The sequence below is a fragment of the Echinops telfairi genome, unplaced genomic scaffold (assembly GCF_000313985.2).
Source record: "Echinops telfairi isolate 266 unplaced genomic scaffold, ASM31398v2 ScPeMD7_7424;HRSCAF=8462, whole genome shotgun sequence".
In the NCBI taxonomy this organism is placed as follows: Eukaryota; Metazoa; Chordata; class Mammalia; order Afrosoricida; family Tenrecidae; genus Echinops; species Echinops telfairi.
Window position 1 is genome coordinate 72,773,809 of NW_022111324.1, and position 15,932 is coordinate 72,789,740.

The following is a 15,932-nucleotide window of genomic DNA, read 5'->3' on the forward strand; positions in this document are numbered from 1 at the left end:
CTTCCGGCCAATCAGCCACTGAAAGCCCTACGGGAGGGGCCAGATGGGAGGCAGAACAGAAGCGTACATTCTCATGGACTCTAGATTTTCTGGAGCTGGGTGAATGCCATCAACTATTGCTCTGAGCTCATCTTAGGAACCTGGTGTTGTAGCGGAGTACGAGTTGGGCTGCTAACTGCAAGGTCAGCAGTTTGAAATGACCAGTCACTCCTTGGGAGAAAGAAGAGGCTTTCTAAACTCATAAAGAGTTACAGTCTAAGAAACCCACAGGGGCAATTCGCCTCTGTCCTATAAGGAGGCTATGCATCGGAATCAACTTGATGGGTCAGTGAGTTTGGTTTTGGCTGGAATCTTGAAACCCTAAACCCAAATTGTCCCCCCTGAAGCGCTCTTGAAACCATAGTTTATCTTAGCTAGTCAAGAATATCTGCTCTGAGCATTGTGTCTTCTAAGCGCTACTCTGAAAACCAAACTCACTGCCATCGAGCGCATTCCGACGCATGGAAACCATACAGGACAGGGTAGAACTGCCCCTGTGGGTTTCTGAGACTGTAACTCTTCATGGGAGTAGAAAGCCTCCTCTTTCTCCCACGGAGTTACTGGTGGTTTCGAACTGTTGACCTTTCATATCGCAGCCCATCAGTATGCTACCAGGGCTCCTCCAGCTCTATCTCTAGGGGATCAAATTGACCACAGTCGTTCAAAGATGAGCTAGGGCAGTGCGTGTTGGTTAGTGAGGGAGGACTTCTCAGAAAAGCAGGAGAGAGGATTCGCAACTTGAAGAAGGCCATCAATCTCACTAGGCTGTGATGTGGACACTGTGGAATCGCCAGGTTCTCTGCTGTGGACATTGTCAACCACGGAAAACCAAGGAGAAGAAAGCGGACCCTATACAGCCCAGTTCTGCTCTGATGTGAGACGTGGCGAGCAGGGGTTGTGGTTGCCTCCATGGGGTTCTTTTTAGGCAAAATTTACATTCCCAATTATGATGCCCTTGATCCCAAGAATGGGGATGCCCAAGACCGGAGTTGTGGGAATTCCTGTCGTAAGACAGCTACGCACCGCAGAATCAATTAGTGAATTATCGTCCTGACCATCACTGCATGGAGGAGTCATGTCCACTTCCCGAGTCTGCAAGAATGACAGTGAGGCCCAGTTTATGGCAACTTCCCTGAAATGATGTCACCGGGGAGACCTCCTGCTGGTGGCCTTTCCATAGCCATGCTCACTCCCTCTCCAGGCACTTTATTCAAATGCCATCTCCAGCTACCTGACCTTTAGAAAGTTAGGTTTTCCTGAAATATGTGTTCAATGTCTGCATAGCTGTGCAGGATCAAGATTCATTTTTAAAAATACCCTTCCTGCTGGGTACTTTCAGGTAGACCAGAACATCCTGACTCCCCTGCATAAAACCTAAGACACACACAAACCGCTTCTCTGTGTGTGGCTGTGTACACTTGTCTGTCTGGTATCTCTTGCCTGGCCATTAAATTCCTTGGGGGATCAGGCTGCAGAGTTTCCAGGCCCTCTTTATTCACCGACATTGTATTTGATCAGAATCTGGGCAGCACAGCAGGTAAAGCATCAAGCTGCCAATGGAAATGTTGGGGATTTGAACCTACCAGCTGCTCCTGATGAGACTTTCTGCTCCTATAAAGATTTACAGCTTTGGAAACTCTGGTGAGCAACTGTACTTTGACCTACGGGTTGCTAGGGAAAGAATAGACTTGGTGGCAATAAGGTTTTTTGGTTTTGTTGTGGGAGTATACGGGGAATGGGGCATGGGGTGTGGTTGTTGTTCAATTGATCAGAGCTGAGTTTCAGAATGTGCTTGTTACACACAAGGTAAAAGAACATGCTGGAGAATTTTAGAGCTGGCCTAAATCTCCCAGTTGATTTTCAGAAAGGTAAAAAGAATAAAGTGCAAAGGACATTCATAGAGGCCTAAATACAGGCATGTACATATGTAAATACATCTATAACTAGAGGGGACTAGACATTGGGCCTTGACTCAAGTACTCCCTTAACACAAGAACCCTTTGCTCTAACAATCCGCCATTCTGTGATGCTCACCTTCCCTACACGATTGCTGAAGACAAAGCGGGTGCATAAGCAAATGTGGTGAAGAAAGCTGATGGTGCCCGGCTATCAAAAGATATAGTGTCTGGGGTCATAAAGGCTTGAATATAAACAAGTGGCCATCTAGCTCAGAAGCAACAAACCCCACATGGAAGAAGCACACCAGCCTGTGTGATCATAAGGTGTCAATGGGATCAGGTATCAGGCATCTAAGACCCAAAACAAAACCATACCCAAGGTGAATTGTGGGGTGGGGTGGGGCATGGAGTAGAGACCTAATGCCCATCTGTAGACAATTGGACATCCTCTCTCAGAGGGGTCACAGGGAAAAGATGAGCCAGTCAGTGTGCAGTATAGCACCGATGAAATACACAACTTTCCTTTAGTTCCTTGGTGCTTCCTTCACGTCACTATCATGACCTCAATTCTACCTTACAAATCGGATTAGACCAGAGCATGCACACTGCTATAGATAAGAGCCCGAAAAACAGGGAATCCAGAATAGATAGACCTCTCAGGGCCAACAATGAGAGTAGAGATACCAGTAGGATTAGGGTGTAGGAGTGGGGGAGGGGAATGGGGAATCGATCACAAGGGTCAATCTAGAACCCCCTCCCAGGGGGGATGAATAACAGAAAAGTGTGTGAGGGATGACAGATGATGTAAGATATGGAAATAATAATCTATAACTTATCAAAGGTTCATGAGGGAGGGTGGCAGGGGAGGAGGAAGAAATGGGTAGCTGATATCAGGGGCTCAATTGGGAAGAGAATGCTTTGAAAATGATGATGGCGGCATATGTGCAAATGTGCTTGGCACACTGGATGAATGGATGGATTGTGTTAAGAGATGTAAGAGCCCCCAATATAAGTATTTAAAAAAAAGAATTACTGTCTATAGGGAAAAAAATTACATGAACAATGATGAGTACAAGAAAGAAGAAAATGTTCTAGAATTGAATATAGTAACAATTGTACAACTCTTCTTGATATGATTGAATTATTGAATTGTATGGCATATGGATGAAGTGTTAATAAAGCTGTTTAAAAATTTTTTTAAAGAATAAAGTGCAAAGACAGTAGACTGAGCTTAGCATCATTCCCTCAGAGACCTCCCCATCCCCAAACGGGCAGCACCCGCCTCAGCTGTCACCCCGCCCATTCGTGGGCATTGCCCGCCTGTTCCAGTGGCAAAGAGCAGGTGATAGCGGCAAGGTGATCATCAAGTCCTTTTGGCAGCCTGCCAAATAGCTGCCTGTTAAAAATGGCCAAAACGTGGGGTTTTATTCAGTCACACCAGCCTTTTAGGGTGGTGGGCAGTATTGAAGTTTGGGGGGTTCTTCGATCCTAGCAACAAAACAAGAAGTCAGTAACCCTTTTGTCTAGGGCCCTGCGGCCATGTCTTCCTTCATGCCGCAACCCTGAGGGGACAGTCACAGATGGAGCCACAAGGATGCTGTAGTGGCATGTCGTCACGCTTCTTCCAGGGCCCCTAACTGGCATCCCTGAGTAAGGCCAGCACTGAGGGCTACACTTGAGATGCACTGCCATCTTGCCGCATGTCACCACGACAGTTCTGGTTCGTGCCAGCCCCGCAGGACCGAGGAGAACTTCCTCACAGGGTTTCCAAGGCTGTCACCTTTATGGGCCAGGTCAACCAGGTCTTGCTCCTGCAGAGCAGCTGGTGGGTTCAAACCAACCTTTTGGTTAGCAGACAAGCATTGAACCATTGTGCCACGAGTATTCAAAAAACAGGATCTCGCGGCCTTTGAGTCCATTGGGACCCACAGAGACCCCCTAAGACAGGGCAGAACTGTACCTCTGGCTTTCAAAGGCCGTAATCTTTACACGCGAAGAAAACCTCTTCTTTCTACCACAGAGCGGCTGGTGAGTTCAAACTGTTCACCTTGTGGTTTGCAGCCCAACTCAGAATCTACCATGCCACCAGGGCCCAGGGGTGTATTGAAAATTGGTGATTATCTGGACTAGTAGCATATCTGGAGGAGCACTGCTAGCCTCAAGGTCAGCAGTTTGAAACCTCCAGCCATTCCATGGAAGAAACAAGAGGCTTTCTCCTCCCATAAAGATTTAAAGTCTTGGAAACCCACAGGGGCAGTTCTACCTTGTCCTTTGGATTGCTATGGTCCGGAGTTGACTCCAAGGCAGGGAATTTGGAGTTTTTTGAGCCTCCCCGGTGGCTCTGTGTTGATGATGCTGGCGGATTCTAGCTCCTTCTCTAACTTGAGGCCACCTCCCTAGAGCTAGCTCCATGCCTCCCCTCCTCCTGCCCCTGGAGACAATGAGTCCCTGCCCCTTGGCATCAGGGGAGGGCCCAGTGGGAAGCCAGGTTATCCCTAGCTGACTTTCTCTCACACCTGTGGAGAGGCCTGCCCAAGAAGCGCCTCTTGGGTCATTAATGATCTTGTCAGAGAAGATCAATATGTGCCCCGGTGGCCAGCTCTCCTCCCATTCATCATCCTGCTATGGCCTGTGGGCTCCTTGAGCCAAGCTCCATTTTCCAGTGTACTTGCCACTCGGTGCTGAGAGCTTTGGCCTTTGTCTGAGTGACCAGAGCGTGTGGGTGCAAAGAATCCGATGGAGAGTGATCGATTTGCCCTTTGGAGCACCACAGAGCAGTAGGGAAGAGACAGGCAAAAAGCCTTCTGAGCTAAGCAAAGTTTGACTGAGCTGCCAGACGTCCAAATGCCAGAGCATTGACATCCAGAATGCAAGACTTAAGCGAAGTGATTTTTGTTTGCTTCTTCCAGGTTGGATCCAGGCACTCCTTGTTTTAAGCCTCCTGTGTGATTTGTGGGCAGACCATGCTGCTGAATGCCCTGTCACACCAGCCTTGCCCTCACTGTCTCTCACAGAACACCCCCCTCCCCCCACCTGGAGAGTCGAGGGCTGGGGCTTGGGGAGAGGACCTACTTACTCATCACTCCAGGCTCCCATCCACTCCACGTTGCCCCACGGGTTCCTGAGTCGGATCAGCTTCTCTGGATGGCCACGGAAATCCACCTGCACATCACACACACACACACACACACACACACACACACACACGCGCGCCAGTCAGGTGCTGAGTTTCTAAACTCCCGCTGTCCTGCATTTGCATCTGAGCCACTGTGAATTTGCATAAAATTGCTCCAACATCCCTAAACAAGCGCACTTTTATTTTCTCTTAACACATGTTTTCAGGCTTTGCTAAGTGCTCTATTTTTCCCAGTTGGATTGAATAAATAAAGAGTGAATCTAGCACCCAAACAAGCTTCTGTCTGCTTTCACTTAGATTTAGATTTCACCGTTCACTGAGATGAACTCCGTCCCAATATGGGGGACCTAGTGGTAATCCCCACCACCGTCGGCCAGGGTGTCATTCTGGGGCAGCCGGAGCCTGCAAAGAAGCTGCAAGCCATGCAGCCACTGTTGCCGGGTCTTCGTGGATGCTTCCGTTTCAAAAGGATGGCTCCCAGATCCTTAAGACCTAGGGCCTTCCTGGGTTGTAGCATTGCCGAGGTAGTCTCTTGAGGGTGCAAACAAGTAACAAGCTCAGCTGCCAACTCAAAGGTTGAAGGTTCAAGCCCTCTTGGAGGTACTTCCAAAGAAAAGCCTGGTGATCTGCCCCCCACCCCCACCCCCACCCGAAATCAGCTCCCAAACCCTCCAAAGCACAGCTGGCCTCAGACACAGGAGTCAGAATGGACAAACCGGAGAAGCTCTGGCCAAAGGTTGAAATACTTCACATACATCTCAAACAGGCAGAGAAAGAATTAATAGTTCCAAGTTTTCTGAAGAAGATGGCCGAGGTGCAGGGAGCAGGGATTCTCTCTCCCTGTTGCACTAGGGGAAATGAACCTTTTTCTCCTTTACGATGTGTTTGTGTGCCCTCACAACAATCACTGTCAGTCCGGCACATCCCTGTGCGTGCGTTTGCATTCTCAAACACACATGCGCACGCACACGCACACAAGTTGTTAGGACCCCAGGGCTGGCCTTTCTTTTGTATCTTCCATCATACCTCAGCCGAATGTTCGTATAGGGCTCCATTCATACGTCCTCCATTCATATCTGTGAACTGACTTGCTCAAAGAGCATGTTCATGAAACACACACACACACCGAGTGAGTGTTCAGCTCATTTTCATCGATAGCCAGAGTGAGCACGCCCATCGTGTTTCCCTTTTTGCCTGGGCTGTCAGGAACCCCAGAGTAGAATTAATCTCTCCAGTGCAGCACTGTCTTTAGCCCAGATGGCCCGATGCATTTCAACAAAACCGTGTGATTTTATCGTCTCTCTGCCTCTTTTCGGAAACAGGCAGACTAGGGTCTGTGAAAACCGTGAGGAGCACAGCTTAAGCCTTCCTTTGGGGCTGCAGAGTGAGACACGGCCGTGTTCCTTCCCATTCCCAGGCTCTGCCCTGAGCGTATTACCACCTCTTCCCTTCGGGGACCCTGGGGCTTCCACTGTTTTCCTGACACATCCATCCTTGTTGGACCGTGTGCAGGATGTAACTCACAATCTCCGCAGGGTTTCTCCTTCCGCTCAGCTACTCTCAGAGGGGAGAACCCGCAGAGGCCTAGCTGCCCTCTGTCTCCCACGTGACTAAGCGTCAGAAAGTCCCGTCCTGGTCAGCAGCAAGAACCGGCTCTTGTGTCCCAGAGACTGTCCGCAGCAGGGAACAGGGAGCTGAGAGGCCAGTTTGGACCCTCTGAGTCCTGGACTCCACCGCTCTGTCTCTCAAATAGCCCCTGGGACTCCAGCATATAGGATGACTCTATGGACTCCCCGGCCCGGCCCAGCCCAGCTTTACCTCTTCAGCGCCCGTGACAGAGTACGCGTGACTCTTGACCAGCTTCCAGCTGGTGACAGCCTCTGTTTCAGCAGCACTGGAGACCTGGGTTGAGAAGAAAGTCCACTCAGGCAGCTAACCTTGACCTCACCAAGGCCAACCTGATGATGCCTCCCAAGGATGTGCTGTTCGGCCTCTGGGGTGGGACCCAGACAGGGACTGGGAGTTCAGGTGTGGCACCGAGCCTCAGGTAAACAGAGCCATCTCCAACGGACCCTGCTTAATGAGGCCTGGTGGCATGGTGGTTACACATTGAGCTGCTAACCAGCTACCAGCCACTCTGGGGGAGGAAGAGGAGGCTTTCTACTCCTGTAAAAAGGTACAGTCTCAGAAACCCACAGGGAGCACTTCCACTCTGTCCTGTAGGGGCACGTTGAGTTGGCGTTGACTCGACGGCAGTGAGAGTTCTGTCGGTTTTGTTTAGTTCTAAGGAGGCCATAAGGTCCAGAAAGGAGCCCTGGTAGTATAGTGGTTACACATTGGACTGCCCTCTGCATGGTCAGCAGTTCGAAACCACCCCCTGCTTCTTGGGACAAAGATGGGTTTTTCTACTCCCGTGAAGTTACAGTCTCACAACTACCTACCTGGGCAGTTCTTCTCTGCCCTACAGGGTGGCTGTGAGTTGGAATCAACTCAATGGCAGGGAGTTTGGTTTGGTAAGTCCAGGCAGAGTGCTGTGTGACTGCCCCAACACACACACACACACACACACACACATACACACAGCCCTCCCAGTACACATGGGGGCCACAGAAACACCGACCTCTCTCTGTCACACACACACACACACACACATACACACATCCCCCCCAGCACTCACGGGGAGCAGAGAAACACCAAACACACACACACACACACACACACACACACACACACAGCACAGAGACACTGTCCTGGCTCACATCAATGGAGCAGCCAAGCAGAGACCCAGCCCGAAGGGCCTTCCTAACGGTCTGGTACAGACTGGCTGGCGGCTTCTTCAGGTCATAAAACTCAGAGATGCCTCCCGTGAAATCCTCAAAGCCCTCCACTGTGGACCCTCCAGCGAGAGCTTCATAAGAACCATTGAGCCTGTGGGGAAAGAGGAAACACGCCCTTAGCTAGGCCGGCAAGGGGGCTCCCGGGGCTGGGGGACAGAGCTCGGGACACACTGCGGGCCCACTCGGCACATTACCAGCAACAGGTCTCCCACTCCTTTTAGAAAGCAAAGTGCAGCCCTTGCTTCCTGGGTCTCTGGGACCTGGGGCCACAGGTAGGGGTGATGGAGACCGTCTCTCAAGACTGAGAGGCATCCACCCAAGGATAGCATGGGGAACAGAGTTGGAAAGGAACTCCAGCTGCAGAAAAGGGGTATCGGGAAATGAAACTAATCAAGGGAAGGCCAGAGAAGGCTTTCAGTTGGCCATGCGTGTAAAAAGGGGAGAAGACGGTGGAGACCTCTTTGGGTTTCATACATTTATCATTCTTTGGAAGTTCCCAATGGCCTAAGCACTTCCCTTGGTTTGAAAGAGGAAGTACTCAGGGGCCCAGAAGCGAGGTGGCTTCGGGTGAATGAAACTCACACACTCATGCCCAAATGTGTTTCTGCCTGGTTCCTCAGGGCACTTTCTCTTCATTGAACTGGGGTCCCTGGTGTTATGGGAGGTGGGTGAGAAGTGGGTGAGACCCTTTGGGGAGAGCCTGGCTTCTCCTACACCCCTAACCAGCCCCACTTACTTAGCATAGGCCTTCTCCAGCAGGGCGCTCCAGAACTCTCTACCTTCTTCGGAGTGCAGGAAGAGCAGCTCCCTGTCCTTGGTGGGCAGTCTGTCGTCCACCACCACCTCCACCCACTCGCCGTACTGCCAGAACTGCGGGCACAAGACACAGCTCGTGGGAATATGCCGGCGGAAAGAGCAAGTCCCAGCTGCGGCCCGCAGAAAAGGACATTGTGGCCAGCAACGTTCCAGTCTTGAACAGTTACTGGACACTAGTAGCTGCTTTGTCCGTGCATCTAACTCAGAGCCAAGCCCACTGCCATAGAGACCCGTCTGACGCACAGTGACGTGGAACACAAGGTAGAACTGCTCACAGCAGTTCTTAGAGGCTCACGGGATTTCTGAGACTGTAAATCATTTCGGAAGCACACAGTCTCATTTTCCTCCCACTGAATAGCTAGTGGGTTTGAACCGCCAACCCTTTGCTTAGCAGCCCAGTGCTTCACCATGGGCGCTGCCATGCTGCTTTCCATGGACACGGTAGATGCAGACTAGCCTGTAGACACAAGCGCCAGCTGTCCCAGCCTCTGCATTTGTGGATCAGGGAACTTGCCCAGTCGCACATAGTGGTAACATGCCAATGACTCAGACCCACGTTTTTTGACTCTCAGTCCAAAGTGTCCTCCCTCCTCGGGGGCTGTGGTTGCGGGTGAGTGGGGGGCAAGCAGATGCACGGAAGCAGTGGTGATCAAGTGTAAGTGATGTGCTCTTTACGGTCGCCTGGAGGGCTTGTTAAAACAGGGATCACCAATTCAAAACTCTCCAGCCACTTACCCCCTGCCTCACCAGCTTCCTTCAACAGCCTTTCAGGACCCCAAGTTCAAGCCCAATCCGTTACCACCTCACATTCTGCCTGCTCCCATAAAGACTACAAAGCCGTTCTTTTCTGCCCCACAGGGGCATCGTGAGTTGGAATCCACTCGACACCAGTGAGGCGTTTGGTTCCACGTCCCTGAGAAGGACTACAATCAAACGACAGATGGTGACAGCTGTTGGCATGGATGTCCAGAATGGGGAAGCCGTGGGCATGCGCCAGGCCATAACCACTTTGGAATACTGTCCGGTAGTTCCTCCCAGATTAAACATAGGCTTGCCACCTGACTCAACAGTCCTGTCTAGGTATATACACCCATGAACGTTGGAAGCCGATATTTACATAAAAACCCTAATGGGAAACGAAACCAAGTGCCCACATGCAAAAAAAAAAATTGTACACAAAAGCTCATTGTTTCCAAAAGCCAAAAAGTGGAGACATCCCAACTATCCAGCGTCTCTGGGCTCCCAAGGGCTAGTGTTTTGGAAATCGACCACCAGGTCTTTCTTCTGAGGTTCCCCTGGGCAGACTCACACCTCACACCTTCTTTGGACCACCAGGACTCTGAAACCTAGGTGACAATGATGGAGGGGGGGAGAGGGGTATGGATTCCAATACACGCGGCCCCTGCCGATGGAGCAGGGCTGCCGTCTTCACACAAGCGAGGGCCAGGCCTCTCTCCCCAGGGGCCAAGGGGTGAGTTCCAATTCCATGGTGCCCCGGGGTTCCTAAAGCAGGGGCAACTGGGTCCCTACCCTAGTTTCTGATCCAGTCGCTCTGGTCACATACACAGTACGAGAGCAGGGGAACCCGCGGGGCCACGACGCGGTACCTGGAAGTGAAAGATCCCGGCGTAGTCCTTCTGGAAGCTCTGGTCCTTGGGGACCACACGGTAGAGCAGCTCTTCATTCAAGGTGAGGGAGGCAATGGCCGCCAGAAGCCAGCAGTCACCTGCACAGGGTCATGGGAGACACATGCTGATCAGGCCAGCCCGCAGGTGCCCCATGTCGAGATCGCTGGCCTTCCTGCCCTGTCTGCTGCGGGGCTCCTGCTGCCCGCCTCTCTGCTGCGGGGCTCCTGCTGCCCGCCTCTCTGAGTCAGATCCCTACATTCCACTGCTCAGGCCTCCTGGGAGTTCTTTGCTCAGGAGCAGAACTTCCCTACTCCTCCCTGCTGCCCCCATATCCTGCCCACATCACATCTTAGGCGCTCATGCAGGGGGGGGGGGGGCGGGGGATGGCGGGGAATGGAAGGGGAGCGCCCAACCAAAGACCAAACTGGAGTTGGTGCGGACTCATAGGCACCCTGCAGGACAGAACTGCCCCTGTGCGTTCTGAGACTGCGACTCTTTGCGGAGCAGAAAGCCTGCCCTCTCTCCCACAGGAAAGGAAAGCTAGAGAAACAAAACTCGGTCCCTTCAGTCCCTTATTAGTGAACTCTGACGAAGCATTTGGTTGGGGTCAACAATAGAGCTATTGGGCCAGTCCGGCATTGGTGTGTCTGTTTGTGTATCTGATGAAGCTCTTCTAACATCATGTGTGTATGGAACTGTGTGTGTGTGAGTGTGCACATACACATTTGTTCATGTGTGTGCATATGTGTATGTGAGTGCAAGTGTCATGTTAGGGGTGGGACATGCACACGAGTGTGAGCATGTTTGTGTGAGTAGGGGTTGTGTGTTTGTGTGCGTGTGTATGGCTGTAGGAGTCAGGCGGTTGTGTGAATATGTGTGCATGGGAATCTGAGTGTGCACCACACACACCCTTGGTGACCTTGGATGGGGAAGGGTTAATCCTTCAAGGTGTGTGTGTGTAGAACACACCTTTCGGGGTTCACCATGGCGGCCCTGGTGCATCATGAATTAGAAGCCCCTGGAGATTGGAGATTGGCATTAAATCACAATCATTTGAGGCAAAAGAAACCCAACAAGGTTAAAAATCCTACTGCTTCCGGTTAGCTGTTTGTGCATGTGGAAGAAAACTCCTTCCTGTGGGTCACCATTTCCTTGGGAGATATCCTTATTCCTCTGGGTGTGGACTTCAAAAGCTTAAGCCTTAACCCTGTGCTTCTCTTAACATCCTGTGGTGGGTCTATTAGCCCGGAATTGTCAACTTCTCACCTCTGCTTAAACACTGGTTCTGTGCCCACCTCTGAGGTCTCGGTATCCTGAAGTGTGTTTCTCAATGTGTGAAAGAGCACTTCTGACTGGCCCGGTGGCTGCCCCTGCCCTGCCTCACTGAGGGCTAGGATTTGGTTAGCAAGTACCTGTTCCTCCTATTCGTTCTGTTCAAATAGCTCAAAACACCTGCTTGGTATCACTGTAGAGAGAGCTTAAATTTCTGAGCACTGCGCTTGCAGAAGGCTGTGGTTCACAATGGAAATCCAATTTGATTTGTGAGTCTCCACATAAATTCAGCCTCCGTTGAATCCTTTCTGACCGTGAACCAGCAGGGTGACTAGTGTGGACCTCAGGCAGAGTGCAGCAGGGAAGAGAGTCCTGTTACTCCCCAACCCAGTTCTGGAAGACTTGAGATAGCCCTTGGGGACTTGCCTTGGTGTGCTCTAAAGGAAAATCCGGGTGTCAGGGTCATGTGATCATGAGTCACACCCTAGCTGCACTGGATGGAGGGCCCTGAATCAATCTTACAAAAGCTCTTCTAACATAATGCACGTGGCCTGATCATGGTCCCACCTGTATGCTCCCAGCCATTACTGCAAGAGATTGATCTGCCACCAACCATCCTTTGCGATGGTCTCCTTAGCTCTCCCAGGTCCGTGCCAAGTCTCTGAATCTCAGTGAACTCTGGGACACGTTTGCAACCTGGTGCCCACGGTTTCCCTCATCCAGGTGACCTGTGTCTGTCTTTCTCTTGTCTTCATCCTGTTCAGGCTTCATAACTAGTCTCCGAAATTGTAGCTGAGATTTGGGGTCTCTTTTGTACCTTAAAACAAGTCTCAACCTTCATCTTTTTCTATATATAGATCCCATTAGCTTCAAGTGGAAGCCCCTTACCCTTCTAGACTCTCCTCTCAGTACCTTGCCTGGCTCTGTTGTCCTAGTAGCTCAGCACCACTCCATCACTAAGTCAGCTTAGACTGCCCTTTTGTTCTATCTGCCCTGATTCCCCCCCTCCTTTTCCCAGCTCCTAGTCTTGTGCTCTCCCACCCCCCACCTACCGCAAAAACATCTGCCTTCTGACATCTTTCTGATCCAAGAGGCAACCCTGATTTCCACGCCCTCTTCTCCCCAGGCTCCATTTAACTCCCAAATACAACCCCATGAGCACAGCAGGGCTTCAGGTGCAAACAGCTCCGGGAGTCAGGGGAGAATGGCATGGACAGGCCTGGGTTTTGTCGCTTCCCACCAAAGAAGGCTCAAGGGACGTGGTAACTTATTTGCTTTTAAAAAACCAGCTCAGTGCCCTGAGTAGATGCTGGCTCATAGTGACCCTATAGGACAGGGTAGAACTGCCCCCCATGAGTTTCTGAGATTGTAACTCTTTAAGGGAGTAGAAATCCCCTTCTCTTCCTCGGATCAGAGTGGCTGGTGGTTTCGAACTGCTGACCTTGCAGATTGCAGCCCATTGCATAACGACTACATCACCAGGGCTCCTAACTTATTAAAAGGCAACTTCCCAAGACTGTGAATATGGGTGCACATATGTGTATGTAAGTGTCCATATGTGTTAGTGTGTGGGGTGTGTGTGTGCAGGTGTATGACTCTGAGTATGCATCAGGGGGTTGTGTGTATATGTGGGTGCACACATGTCTGTGTGCTCCTCACCCCTATGCAATGAAATTGGATGATAGTGAGTAAAATAACATGGAGTGAAATAGCATACCATTCCTTCTCCACCATTCTCTCTCTCTCTCTCTCTCTCTCTCTCTCTCCAGGCTTCTTCTACTAACACCCTGGGTCTTGGCATTCCTCTGTTCAAAACCTCCATCATCCTCCAATGCTTACAGTCAACAGTTCAAACCCACCCCGTGCTCTGAGAGAGAAAGATGAGATTTTCTGCTCCTGTAAAGATTCATAGGCTCAGAAACCCACAAGGGCGGTTCTACCCTATCCTGTGGGGCTGATATGAGTTGGCATCAACTTGATGGCAGTGAGTTGGCAGCAAGCAGAGTATCAGGACCCTTCACAAATGACTTCAACTCATCATTCCAATCTTTTTTCCATTCAACTGACCACCATGAGTCTACTGCTTCAGTAACAGTTGAATATGCGAAGGGATCAACCTCCCCCCCCAGGGGTCATTTAGGTGTCACTCCCTCCAACAGTGTCAAGGGATGCAGGCTGCTCCCCTAGGATGCCCCTAGTGATGCCACTGGCATTAGTATTGCCTCTGGAGACTTCGGGGAGGAGGAAGCATTCTACTAGAATGGAAGGATCCCAAGGGAGGCATCAGGGTGCTCAGTTAGTGATCCAAACTAGGTACCCATTAGCCTTTGTTTAGTTTCCTCATTCCTTTGAAAGGGGTGGAACCCCGATAAAGTGGGTGCATAAGCAAATGTGGTGAAGAAAGCTAATGGTGCCCGGCTATCAAAAGATGGAGTCTTAAAGGCTTGAAGATAAACAAGCAGCCATCTAGCTCAGAAGCAACAAAGCCAACATGGAAGAAGCATACCAGCCTGTATGATCATTAAGTGTCGAAGGGATCAGGTATCAGGCATCAAAGAACAAAAAAATCATATCATTGTGAGTGAGGGTGAGTGCAGATTGGGGACTCAAAGCCCATCTGTAGGCAACTGGACATCCCCTTACAGAAGGGTCACAGGGAGGAGATGAGCCAATCAGGGTGCAGGATAGCAACCATGAAACATACAAGTTTCCTCAAGTTCTTAAATGCTTCCCCCGCCCCCACTATCATGACCCCAATTCTACCTTACAAATCCGGCTAGACCAGAGGAGGTACATTGGTACAGATAGGAACTGGAAACACATGGAATCCAGGGCAGATGATACCTTCAGGACCAGTGGTGAGAGTGGCGATACCAGGAAGGTGGGATAGAAAGGGGTAACTGATTACAAGGATCTACATATACCCTCCTCCCTGGGGGATGGACAACAGAAAAGTGGGTGAAGGGAGACATCAAACAGTGTAAGATATGACAAAATAATAATAATTTATAAATTATCAAGGGTTTGTGAGGGAGGGGGAGCCGGGAGGGAGGGGGGAAATGAGGAGCTGGTACCAAGGGCTCAAGTAGAAAGCAAATGTTTTGAGAATGATGATGGCAACATATGTACAAATGTGCTTGACACAATGGATGTATGTATGTATTGTGATAAGAGTTGTAAGAGCCCCCAATAAAAAGAATTAAAAAAAAAAAGTTGAAAAAAAGAATTAAAAAAAAAAAGTTGAATATGCAACCAAAAAAAAAGCACACCCTGCTCTTTTCCACACCCATGGTTCTGCTCATGGCCTCTCTGTGATACAAAGTCCTTGCCTCCACTTCACCTGCTGAAGCGTACCCTTCCTCCATGTGGCCGACAGCCAGAGTCACCCCTGCGCCTTGTGCTCCCCAATGACCTTGCTTCTCTTGCATAGTTATTGGGACTCCCTGAGTGGTGCAAATAACTAAAAGCATGACTAGTGACAGAAAGATTGGTGGTTCAAATCCACCCTGAGGCACCTTGAAAGCAAGCTGGGGTGGGGGTGGGGGGGTTCTTTCTGAAAAAGCAGCTCTGGTAAATCTGAAGGAGCACAAGTCCATGCAGATACACGTGGAGCCACCAGGAGGCAAAACAAATGGGGCAACTGGTTTGGTTTGGGTTTTCTCTGCATGGACATTATTACTCAGATCAAACTGCAGACCCCATCTGTGTATCAGCTACCTGCGGTTCAACTGTTAACCAAAAGGCTGGAGGCTCCAGTCTACCTAGAGGCATCTTGGAAGAAAGGCCTGGTGATCTCAACTGTCAAATTCACTGCCATCGAGTTGATTCTGACTCACAGCAACCCCATAGAAGACAGAGAACTGCTCCTGTGGGCTTCTGAGATTGTAACTCTTTACAGGATTAGAAAGCTTCTTTTTTTTTTTATTTCTTTCCCCTGCAGAGCAGTTAGTGGTTTTGAACTGCTGACCTTGCAGCTAGTAGCCCAACACAACCCACTATGCTACTGGGGCTACTTCTGAAAACTTACATTGAAAGCCTATGGAATGCAATTCCATGCTGACCCACATAGAGTCATCAGGGGTCAGCATCTAATGGCCAGCAACTGTGTATGAAAGGAGAGGCAGGAAGAGCCTGAGCAGAGGGGAGCTCCCGCTGTGGAGAACCCTGGGAACGGAGACCCAGGCTCCTAGTCAGGGCTGCTGCCAGCAGCACACCTGGCCCACATTATAATTCAATGCATGGCAGCGAAATAGTCCTCCATCAAACACAGCTGCCCAGCTGGAGTAGAGTTTAATTTTCTCTTCGT

The 15,932-nt window shown here is 50.4% G+C and overlaps 1 protein-coding gene across 1 annotated transcript in view; it reads right to left on the minus strand.

Annotated features, from left to right (window-relative positions):
• Positions 1-15,932, minus strand: part of CAPN8 (calpain 8) — a 95,921-nt gene that overhangs the window by 42,750 nt on the left and 37,239 nt on the right. Inside the window, exons 3-7 of the mRNA XM_004699933.2 lie at positions 10,334-10,452; positions 8,647-8,780; positions 7,833-8,001; positions 6,892-6,975; positions 5,014-5,099 (exon numbers count right to left, since the gene is read on the minus strand). Coding sequence (XP_004699990.1) covers positions 5,014-5,099; positions 6,892-6,975; positions 7,833-8,001; positions 8,647-8,780; positions 10,334-10,452 — 592 coding nt within the window. The remainder of the gene's footprint in view (positions 1-5,013; positions 5,100-6,891; positions 6,976-7,832; positions 8,002-8,646; positions 8,781-10,333; positions 10,453-15,932) is intronic.